Source organism: Chrysochloris asiatica, unplaced genomic scaffold, assembly GCF_000296735.1.
Source record: "Chrysochloris asiatica unplaced genomic scaffold, ChrAsi1.0 scaffold00102, whole genome shotgun sequence".
Taxonomy (NCBI): domain Eukaryota; kingdom Metazoa; phylum Chordata; class Mammalia; order Afrosoricida; family Chrysochloridae; genus Chrysochloris; species Chrysochloris asiatica.
The window spans coordinates 421,613-434,162 of NW_006408620.1; the positions used below are offsets into that span (position 1 = coordinate 421,613).

At 40.1% G+C, this 12,550-nt stretch overlaps 1 protein-coding gene across 1 annotated transcript in view; it reads right to left on the reverse strand.

Moving 5' to 3' along the window:
- The window catches only part of TNRC6A (trinucleotide repeat containing 6A), a 56,515-nt gene that overhangs the window by 9,213 nt on the left and 34,752 nt on the right, over positions 1–12,550 (reverse strand). The window contains 10 exon segments of the mRNA XM_006867189.1: positions 869–1,009; positions 1,762–1,920; positions 5,292–5,423; positions 7,060–7,270; positions 7,561–7,638; positions 8,075–8,203; positions 8,503–8,640; positions 8,811–8,957; positions 9,310–9,452; positions 12,250–12,301. Of these exon segments, the coding sequence (XP_006867251.1) occupies positions 869–1,009; positions 1,762–1,920; positions 5,292–5,423; positions 7,060–7,270; positions 7,561–7,638; positions 8,075–8,203; positions 8,503–8,640; positions 8,811–8,957; positions 9,310–9,452; positions 12,250–12,301 (1,330 nt within the window).

Consider the following 12,550-nt stretch of genomic DNA (forward strand, 5'->3'; position numbering starts at 1 on the left):
AAGAGGAGAGGCTTTCTGCTCCTGTAAAGATTTATATAGCCTTGGAAACCCTATGCAGGGTCGCTATGAGTCAGACCGGAATCCACCACCCTGTTTTCAGGTTTATCCATTGGCCCCTCCCATTTCTGTCTGTGAAATTAACAGATCTAAGTAAGACGTTCAAGGAGTTAGCTGTCTGTTTAATCTGGACATTTTAGAAAGATGAGGATTATTTGTTCACCACAGAGATATGACAAACACTGGCTAATATACACTTAATGTGACATGGTGACTGTTTGACAATTTCTCTAGAAACTCTTTTTAAAGAGATACAGGAGAGGCTGTCACAAAATCTGAGAAAAGATTTTCATCTGCCTTCCTCTAGTGTGCAAACATGCACGGAATACACACTAATGTCTACAGTAAAACAGAACCATGTGGTCGGTAATGTGACTTTCTTTCTATTTTTTGTTCATTAGGACTGCATCTGGACTGCAGGGGCCCTTAGATTGTGCTTATCTATGACAATGCCTGACCACCATACCAGCTCCAGGCCCTTTCACATGCAGAATTCCTAACACATAGTAACGGAACCACAAATGTCTCCATCGTTAAAAGTAACTGTCATATTGTATCTCATTATAAAAGTAGGTAGCAACTGAAAGTTATTGTTGTAATTATTGGAAAACAAGCGCTTACTGGACTTTTCTGTTAGCTGTTACCACAAGGGAAAAGATAATAAATCCTCATTTCAAAAACGGCCAAATAAAAGAATCAGCTCTGAGAAGTACAGAGCACTCCGCTTTTGTGCTGCTGCGTAGCCCCCAGGGGCCGTGTGGAAACTGAGCTCCAACATCACTCAATTGTGGCTCGTGCCCCCCCTACGTACCACTGTTCCTGTCCCTGAGGTGGTCAACTTCCCGCACAGTATTAATTGAGAGATTGTTTATCACACTGCCAGGAGTGACGTAAGGGTCCGTTTCAGGGTCAATGTTTGGATAACCTTTCCAGGGTTCACCAGGGCGAAATTCTGCAAATGAAATTTTAAAATCAGTTCAAAGCTTATTCATCACTTAAAATGTGTAACTAAATATCCAAAACTTTTATTCTTAAAGCAATGTACAGCTCAGATATGTTCCAACTTATACTAACATGCCTTTTTAAAAATCAGTTCAAAGCTTATTCATCACTTAAAATGTATAACTAAATATCCAAAACTTCTATTCTTAAAGCAATGTACAGCTCAGATATGTTCCAACTTATACTAACATGCCTTAAGCCAGGTCCAATAATACGATGAGTATAATTATGTTTTTTATTAATAACTTACTTGAAAATTTTTATAACTGACATAAGTTCTTTGGGTTTATTTCTTTTTACACAAAAACACTAAAAAATTTATGACAAATCCCAAAGCAGTAGCAACTTGAGTAAGAAAAAGCAGGCCTCAGTTGCATTTTTGATAACTTTTTAGTGGAATGAAAAAAGACCATTAGTTCCTGAGATGAATAGGATTTATGCATGAAGAGTCTTTGTATCATTTTTCATGCTGCTGTATGAGAACCATCCCACTATCACTGCTTTAAGCATACAGGCCCTGGAAACAGGCCAATGACACCCATATGCCCCAGGCTTTAGGCTCAACTTTTGTCTGTCATTTCTAGTCTTTCTTATTTTTCATATAAATCACACAGAACTGGTGAAATCACTAGAGAATGAGGCCAAAAGTAGCAAAATTTTAATGGAAACATACTTGGAAGAAAGAATTTATTATTATTTTACCTGGTGGCCAATTAACACTGCTAGAGCCGTTAGGCGATTTGGCACGGGGCCAGCCATCTCCTATTGAACCTGGAGGACTGGCTGCTGAAGTACTGCTGTTCATAAAATCATAGGGAACAAATGGAGAGTCTTCCAGCCTGAAACCACTTGAAATAGCACCTAGAAAGAGAAAAAGAAGCGTGAAATGTGAGAAAAACACACTAGTGAATCTATTCATGTAGCTTCTTCATTAAAAGGCAACTTTACATTAGCTCTATGCTGTGCGGATGTGAAGATAGAAGGACATGGGAAAGTTCAGAGGTCTCTGCAGACTTCAGCCTCTTTTAACTCTCTCTACTTGAAACAAGTCAAAATGAAACAGGATTCTGCTTCTTAAAATATACTCTAAAACTGCTACAGTACTTTTATTGCAAGGCTATGAGGAACATAACATCAAGCTGAGTATAAATTGTGAGTTTGAACATTTGTATTTTTGCCTCAATTGAGAGAACAAGAGCAGTGGCCCCTTTCGTTTATTGGGAGTCTCATGTTTTGGGAGTGAATGAAGAATACTGGAGGGAGAAGACAGAAATATGGTGACGGAAGGACTGTCAATAGGAACATCAGGTATGGCACAGAATCTAGTGAACTGTGTGCCCCTCTGTATCTAGGGTATGTACACAATGAAAAGAAATGGACACTGTTTCCTATCAGTCTATTTCTAGGTCCACGTTAGACTCTACGTCCACCACGAGCAAAGGTCTGTCATTTTGAGGACATGGCACCTGACCCAAGTCATGGTATTTTCAATATGCATGTGAGAGTTGGACAATGACTAAGAAAGACCATAGAAGAATTGATGCATTTGAGTTACGGTGTTGGAGGAGACTACTGAAGGTACCATGGACTGCTAGATGAACAAACTAATCTGTGATGGAAGAAGTACAACCAGAATGCTCTTTAGAAGCCAAGATGGTCAGACTTCGTCTCTCATACTTCGGACATATTATCAGGGGGAATCAGTCCCTGGAGAAGGATATCATGTTTAGTACAGTGGAGGGACAGAGAAAAAGAGGGAGGGAGACCCCCCTGGAATTGCACAGTGGTAACAGCAGGGGGCTCAAATGCAGCAGCACTTGTGAAGTTGGCACAGGACCTGGTAGGGTTTTGTTCTGTTGTACACAGAGGGTCGCTATGGGTCAGAATCGACTCAACAGCACCTAACAACCACCACCTTAAATTCTAAGCAGTTCTACTCTGCATACATGGGTTCACCATGAGTCAGAAAATACTCAAACGCTAACATGAGTGTTCTACAGCACTTGATGATATTTCTTACCAAGGTGAGTGTGAAATTCCACAAACACAACTTAATTTCAATAAGAAATGGTCATTTACTCTCTTAAATACGATTTATTCTCCAAATTAAAACTACTCATTTTGAACATTATTAGTAAAATGACTAAATGCTTCATAGACGAAGAAAAATACAGCATTCACTCAGAACACTTCTAGCTGCTATGCCAAATGCTGAATTAATTAATAAAGCAAGACTACTGGGATCGTGGCCCTCACTGATACCATATTCTAACTGAGGTAACAAAGAAACAAGGAAATTAGAGACAGAGTGAGGATGTAACAAGTTTGGGGATGAGACTGCAGGCATTGGGGCAGCCTGTGCAAAGACCTGAGGAGGAAAATAGCTGCTTAACTGAGCGAGCTTCTCAGACCACTGTGCTTAGAAATTAAGAAGAGAGAGCGCAAATACTATTAAGGAGCAGAGTCCTGGTCTCGAAGGGCAGGGTTGACCAAGAATGTCTTATTTTAATATTTGGAATTCAAAGGCCCTGGAGTGTGGTATATACCTTCTGATTAGTCACAGGCTACACTCTACTAAAGCTAACCACCTCTGCACACATTTCTATGTCTGTTTCTCAAAGTTCTGAGAACTTACAGCACACACTTGTAGTGCTCTTTTATGTTGGAGTATTTTATGAAGGGAAGTCATAAATTTTGATCTGCTGCAGTGTGGGAAATGGAGTGGAGGCCAATAGATGCAAGCTTGAAAGAAGAAGAGAGACAGCAGTTGAGGTAGTAAGAGATAATGGATGCATAAGATAGATACGAGGGGGCCTCAAAAAGTTACTGGGAAAATGCAAAGAAAAGCTAATGGAATTTTCCCACAAACTTTTTGATGCCATCTTGTACTTTGGTGATACAATTGTTGTTGCTGATAAGTGCCACCGAGTCAGTTTCGACTCATAACGATCCTGTATAGAGTGGCTGGTGGGTTTAAACTGCTGACCTTGTGACTTATCCTACAGTTCTACACCAGGACTCCTTTGAAATACAAGGGGCACTGTTTATTTACACATGAATCAGATGTGAAAGTAGAAGAAAGGAAGAAATCAAGAATATCTCTTAGACCCAAATGTCCATTAATTGATGAATACATAACCAAATGTGATACATCCACAAAACAGAATATTATTCAATTATAAAAAAAGGTAACATTGCAAAGAATTGGTATTTCAGAATACTTCAATGTGCTCATGGGCATGCTGCTGGAACAGAACAAGGAGATACTGAATGGTCCAAAATCAGAAAAGGTAGTGTGCCAGGCTTTATCTTTTCATAATGCGCTGCACTGCAAAATAGGTTTGAACCACAAGGTCAGCGGTTCAAACTCAACAGTCGATCTCGGAAACCTTATATAGGGTAGCTATGAGTTGGAACTGACTCAACGGCACTTAACTACAGCAACATTCAATCTGAGAAATATACTAGTTCTATTATGATACATATTAACTTTCATAGGCTCTATCACACTGTACCAAAGCTACTGCCATGTTTTTGCTACAGAACAATGAGCTCCTTCAGGGCAACTGATTTTACTTGCTTACATACACACACACACACACACACACACGAAGCTATATGTATGTATATAAATGTACATATGCATTCCAAGTGCCTACCACAGCCCTTGTAAAGTAGATCTCACTAGCATTTGCTGGATGAAAGGAATGCATCAAATATAAGAAAATGACAATCCTTTAAAAAAAAGAATGCTGAGAGAACAATGATATTACTTACAAAAATGAACAAATATATAAAGAAAATCTGTCACTAAATAACAAATTTGTAGCTATTTAGTTAACAGTAGAAAACTTTAGACCCTACAATGATTATATTACAGATTAAGTGGAGCAAACATTAATAACTAACATTAGACAACGTAATCAATTTTAAAAACGAAATGGTCATCAAAAGGGAAGTACATTTAAAAAGAAACGTACAATCTGATGGTTTGTAAAATGGAGTACAGGCGAATGTCTGCTTTTCTTCTGAAAGCCCTCTCCAGAGTGCTATGATTAATTATTAGGTGCTTGGAGTTGACGTCAACTCATAAAGACTTCATGTGACAGAGTAGAACTGCCTCATAGAGACTTATTTTAAAAAAGGAGAAAATGTTCAGCTGAAATGAAATATACTTCCGAATATTTATTTATCAGAAATATGTAAGGCGCCAAATGAAGACTATTTTATACCATGTTTGCTGGAGTTTTGATCCAAAGATGTGTTCCCAGAAACGCTGTCCACTGTAGTCCACTTCCTTAGTCTTGACTGTGGCTCTTTAATACTGTTCATATCCATATTTACATTCAAGTTTGAGTTCAAGCCTTAAAAATAGAAAAAAAACATTAAAAAACGTGTAAGAATATTGCAGGTTCATACATATCAGCTGCTGTTAAAGACAAGGGTGGCGTTTTCTGCTCCATCAAGATTCACAACATCACAAACCCATACAGGGTCACCCTGAGTCAGAATGGACTTGAAGGCACTGGGGGGTTTGTTTTAGTGTAAGAATATAATATGTTTCTTCTGGTATCACAACTTCTATTTTCTAGAGAAACACAGGTAAGAATCTAATGTTTATAGTTTTATTTAATGTTCCTTAATAAATATTATCCTACAAATGACAGATGATGACCGACAAAAGAAAGGCAATCAGAACAGACACCCTGGGATTGTGGCCAAGGTCATGCAAAGGCACTGTCAGGAGCAAGCGCCTCGGTAGAATGGTTACCAGAGAGAACCACACACACAGCTTAAATCCCTACTCTAGTGCTCGATGATCCAATGTTTTCACAAAGATAAATTACTACTATCATCATCCTGACTACCCAAAGTTTTTTCTCCATAGTTTTGATTATTTTAAAATTCCTTTTCAAGATATGAGGGAAAAAACTGTTTGAGACCAAATTTTAAAGTTTTTAGTTTACCTCCAATAAAATAAATCTGATTAGCTAATTCCCAAGGTATCATATGCCTGAAGAGTTCTGTGCAAGTTGAGTACTTTTTAGCTGGCTGACCAGTCAAAGGATGCCATCATTAAAAAGTAAAAATGTCCTGCCTGCGCTTCAGCAATTCTAGCGAAAGAAAACCATCTATATCCTAAGGCACAACTTTGAACTCTGATGCTATGAGAATGCTTGTCAGACTCAGATCTTCTTTTGGAACGAGGACACAACATCATGATCACTTGAGATGCTTCTCAAAAACCAGATGTTCCAAATGGAGCCAGACCTGTGTGTTTCAGCCTTGTGCACCCTAAAGTTTCAGAACAAATAGTCTACAATTTACCGTTCTCAGGAGTGTACATGATATTATTTTTTCTATAAAGGGCTTCATAGGCTATGAGGTTGCTGTTGCAACTATGTAATTCTGCCCTTGTAGTATGAAAGCAGCTAATGACAATGTTAATAATGTTAGTCAAAGACATGGCCACGCTCAATAAAATTTTAGATAACTTGATGGAGACAATTTTGTTGCCATTTGCAGGGGTTACGCAGACTGTCTAGGTTGGCGGTTCAAGCTCACCAGCTGCTCCTTGGAAACCCTATCCAGGTTCGCTATGGGTCGGAACTGACTCAATGGCATTTTACACCAACAAGCAGACTGTTTTAATTAGGAAGAAGCATTCATGGCTGAAAAATCAGCCAGGATAGGAAATCCTGGAAACGATTTTCCTAGTGGCTCAAACTTGTGACAGGTACTTCAATCCACAATGCTATCTCTGGGGTCACCTGGTCACCACCTTCAGTGGTAAGTGACAAAGGACTGGCGTCAGGAAATGTACAGTCCCTGAAGCATGATGAGGGCTTAAACCTACAAGAGGCCTATGGCAAGCTGCAGTCAGGGACTAGCTGATGGGCAGTCTTAAACGGGAACAAAACTATAATGTGGACAGGGAAGGATGCGAAGCTGAGGTACCCGTGCATATTGGCTGAATGTTTTGGCCAAGTAGAAACCTACCTATAGGGAAGTTGCTGAAAGCATTTATTGGTGATGGTCCTTTTTGCAGCTCAGGTGTAGTGTGGGGCATGACATTTTCCAGGAAGGACTTCATGGCGGGCTGATGGAGTGACTGTTGTTGAGATGGCGGCGTCGGTTGCTTCACCAATAGGTTTGGATCAAGTTGACGAGATTGTTGCATCATTTGCTGCTGCACACTGAGAGGTCGACCCTTAAACCAGTAAAATGATTGGATATGTCTTTACAGATACACACACGCATACTTCCCTCCACTTCTGAATTAACCTGCTTCTCAGCAAGAAGGAGGACACTTGCAGTGTATCAATAAGAATTCTGAACAAAGCAATCTCAATAAACGTCATTCAATTTTATTTGAACAAAATTCCATTTAAATCAGATCTTTTGGTCCTTGTTACCTTATTATAACGAAGCAAACATGAGCTACGGTTGTTAAGACAAAGAACAGCATAGCAAGTGGAAGAAGTGGAAGGTGCACAGTACCTGCTGGTCTTGCTGCTGTCGACTCCCAGAAGGCACGCTTCTCTGAGTCTGCGCCCTTTGCTGCTGCGCTAACAATCGCTGGGGGGAGATTGCCAGGAGGCTGTCATTACCACACCATTCTACTTTTGAAGATGCTTCAGAAAGGCTAAGGCAGGTTGACATACAAAGGGCACAGCATCTCCTGCCTCATGTAGTATACAAAAATAGCATTCTTGGAATCTTTAACTCTAGTCATTCTGCTAAAAATTAGTCTTTTATTCTATCTCAAATTTTCACATCATCAAGGAAACTTTTCCTGATCCTTCTACCCACCCCTTCCATCCCTGACTTGGCTAAGTGTCTTCTCATTGAATCCTGCACTTCGTTGAAAACACATTTGCTGTCTGTCTTCCTGGATAAACCATAAACTCTTCAGGGCCTGTTTAGTTTACTGCAGTCCTTCCTGCATAGAGTTTAGTATTTAGCACACAGTGACAATAAAATGGGTACTGACAATGGCTATTAACCTACTTACCTGTAACTGGGAGATCTGAGAAAGCTGGTTTAGTTGGGAAAGCTGGTTCAGCATGGCTACCTGTTGAGGGCCAAAGAGCGGATTCAGGCCACCGTTGTTTGGTGCATACTTCAGCAATGAAACTGGAACCTTAGGATCACAATAGTAAGTTAATAACAAAGATAATGTCACCACCCAAACTGAGCTAAATGCACTGTGTGTTTTAAATTAGCAAAATTACCAGCCAAATTTTACTTTGCTATTGTCCTCTTCCCCAAGGTGTTTTATGAGGTAAATGAAACATTTTAGATTATCTGTGACTGTGTTTTTAACGTCTTTTTTATAATACTAATTGAGAATTAGCTGCATCAGTCACCTCACTCAAATATCAATGACTCAAGGTTCTTTCCCCAGGTAAATGGAAGAAAATCAAATGGAAATTTGTCTACCTGAGGGGAGAGTAATGGAGGAGGCACTTGAGCACGGAGATTAGGCTGAGATGAACTAAGAGGTTGTGCTGGAGGCTGCTGCATGCCCCGGGGTTGTGCTGCTGTATTTCCAACACCAAACATACTGGGATTGCCATTCTACCAAAAACAAACAAACAAACAAACAACAAAAACACGTGACTTTTTTAGGGATAAATATCTCATCACCACATATTAGTGTTGACTTAAACACAGCTAGTACACGTAAAAGATCTTATTATTTATACAAATCATTCAATATAAAGCCTAAAATACTCATGTGGACTCACCTGTCTAACAGAATTCAAGTTTTGCATACCCAGCCCTGCTATGGAGCCAAGGGCCTGGTTAGGTAGTGCACTATTTGAAGGGGGAAGCTTCATGCTTTGACTGGACATAAACTGCATGTTTTGGGATTCATCTGCTACAATGCCATCCTGATTGGACAGACAGAAAGATGTGCAACACCAGCCAAGCAAGCAAGTGGAAGGAAGAAATCATTGCAGGAACAGAAGAGAAGTCACATGACATTGCAGCATCAACAGGAAACAGGTAGAAAACAGAAGAGATCGGATTAGTGTTCATTTTAGAGTACATAAAAAGAACCAAACTATTTTATGGGATTAAGAAGAAAACACAGATGCAGTTACTAGGTTAAACTGAGACATAAAAAAAAAACAATACAATGAACTACAAATCCAGGAACACTTCATATTATATAAAATGGTAATGTGAAAGTGATTTTATTTAGTTTATTAGCCACAGGGGTAAAAACAAAACAAAATGTACCTTATCAAAATAAGGATTACGTTCCATGGAAGACTCTTTGGAAATGTGAGGCCGAGAACCAGGGCCTTTCCCAAGTGCACGATTGTAATCACCAATACTTAGGCTAGGCTTCTCTATCTCCATTCGTTTGTCTTGTAACATTCCTAGTAACAGCAAAGACAACATTATCAAGCAAAATACTCATGTTCCAAACTGAAATGACTTCTGCTTTAACAAGGATAGGTAAAAACGCATCTCCGTTTCATAAATCTTGCATTTCCTTGGCCATACCAAGGCTCAATCAGTCTGTTAGTCTTCCGACTATCTCTATAAATTTGTTTCCCTCAGAGACTTTTTCACTAGCACGGTATCAACATTGACCTCCACTCAAATGACCCTCAAATACATATATCTAATGTGAACTTTACTCAGTCCCTCATCCTGAACTGGTGGTAAGTTTGTTGTTGTTGTTAAGTGTTGTCAAGTCGGCTCCGACCCATAGAGTATAGGGTTTCCTAGGAGCAGCTGGTGAGCTTGAACCACCAACCTTGCAGTTCAAATGGCACAGCGCCACCCCAGGGAAGTATAGCCACTGTGATTTCTATTACAACAGGTGAAACCAAACGCACATTTTCTTCCAATCAGATCTGCAACTCTCTGGAACGTAAAAGTGGCAACTTTATTCTCCCAAGCACAAAGTCTTGAAACCTTAGTTCTGCTTTACATCATTGACAGAAAACAGAATTTTTTATCTTAGACAAAGGAACATGTTCTTAAAATGTCTTCAATTTCTTGTGGTACTATTCTACCTCTGGGTCAGATGTGTGAGGAAGTTATCCTTCAGCAATTGTTAGAACCCTTTTGTGACTATCAGTAATTCTTTTGGAACAACCTCTCTGTTCTGTCCAGTAATGGCATAGTTATTCATAGATTCACTAAACTCTTCCCTGCATGCTCCTCATTCAATTCTGTAACCAGATAGTCCACTCTTCTTCCTCACAAGGTTCTCTAAGCTATTCTTTCTTGACAGTCCACATATTTCTGCCTATCCTTGAGGGTTCTTTTAGGGAGGAGGGTGCTGGCTCTATATGTATGATAAGCAATGGATATAAGGATTTGTCTTCCCTGCCTATAAAGCTTCTCCCATGAAGATTTAGTCTCAGAAACCTGAAGGAGGAGTTCTACTCTGTCTTAAAGGGTGGCTGTGAGCTAGCATCAACTTGATGGCAGTGTTGTTTAGTTTTAGTTTTGTTCCAAATTCACTCTTTTAAATTGTTCTGTGAAAATGGACAGGGGCCCTCTCAGTATCTTTCTACAGCAGCTGGCATCAGTAGAGGATCCTGGAGAGACACTGCAGAAGGCCACGCTGTTTCCTAGTACTAATGTGCTCTCTCATACACACAGGTGGCTTTCTAGCACCAGAATTGCTGAGTGGCCAGCAGCTTCCACCAGCAGCCCTCTGGCTTCCTAGCAGAGTGCCCCCAGTGTGACGTGTCACCCTGAGCTGCTTTCATCAGTAACCGGAGAGGACGGCTGTACTACAATCGCACTGCTGTGGAGCCATGCGACACTTCTGCCATGTCCAGAGCCGTGGCTGTGTACTCCTGGCCCAGGGTGAGTGACTTCCCTTTGTATCTTCTATTCACACAGGCTCGAGTTCTCTTACCAGTTGATCCCTTGCTACTTGAACTTGATTTTATAGCTGATAATTCTTTATATTTATACTAAACCTACCCTGTTCAAACTGTGCAGTTTCTCTCTTCTGAAGGGACTCAGACTAATACACTAGCACTGCTATTGAACTATCCAAGCAAGAACGCTGGGAGTAATCTTTCATCACATTCTCCCTACTCCCCAGACCCCCAAAACAAATTGGTTCAAACTGCTTATCCACTGTTGTTGATTCTATTCTTACAACTCTAATGAATTAGGCTCTTTCTATCTACTGTCTTAGTTTGGGGCTTTGACGAACTATGAAATCAATCTCTAACTAGTTTTGTTATTTTAGTTTTCTCTTGTCTGTCTTCTGTTGCCAAAGTTTTTTATCCTAAAATATTTTCAATCTATAATTAAGAATATTTCCCCCAAATACGCCATTCCCCAGTTTTAAATTCTTTAATGTTTTCCCAACATTTTAAAAATAAAGTTCAAACCCCTAACCACTTTATGATTTAACACCTACCTATTTTCCAATCTCTGCACCTGTCTTTCACCAGTAATTCCAACTGCCCTCTCCTTACTCCATTTAACATCTGTTGGTGCATTAACTAGAGCTACTTGCAATTTCTCCGCATTGTTTTCGATGTCTGTCACGAAGCTAGGCCTTTGTACATGCTGTTCCCTGAACCAAGTTGACTGCATCTCCCTGTACCTCTCTCTCAACCTGGATTATTCCACTCTTGACATGACTGTATTTGAGATGAGGTAAGCGCCAAACTGCAAAGCCATTTGAACTGCAAGGTCGGTGGTTCAAGCCCACCAGCTGCTCTTCGGAAACCCTATCAGGGTTGCTAAGGGTCGGAACCGACTCGACGATACTTAACCACCACCACCATAGACTGGCAATCCTGGTGTGGTTCTGTGGGCTCATACACTCAACTGCAGCGTTGGTTTGAACCACCAAGTCGGTGGTTCAAGCTCACCAGCCGCTCCTTGGAAACCCTATATACAAGGTTGCTACGGGTCAAAACTGACACAACGGCACTTAATTACAACAACCATTACCTAGTTATCACCTCCACCATGCACAGTGATTTTCAGTTTACATGCACGTCGTCTAACTGACCCACGGCATTCTAATGTATGCTGGTGAGAGCAGGAGCATTGTACTAGCAGCCCATGCTCCTCTCTCGTGGTCTGGCTCCATGCTGGCTATTGGTGCTGCTGCTCAGCTGGGGCAGTGCCTCACTGACATACTTGTCTGTGACGTAAACACAAGCTCAAGCTGATTTCATTTCTCACCTCCACAAAGGTCTACCTTATTGCTCTGTACACTTTCTTCTGGCGAGTCTCTCTGAAGTAAAAAAAAACATGTTATTAGCAAACCTTAATTTCACAATATAGAAACAAGTAGCAAATACAGAATTTTACTATATTTCTTTTTTTTAATGAAATAAAGTAAATCATAGACATTTATTTTTCATTGTCTGATGTAGGAAAAAACAAAACAAAAGCATTTATAATCAATACTTTCATAGCTATGTGTATGCCTTCCAAACCATAAAAATAAAGGTGTGAAGGCCAACTTTAACTCAGAGTTAAT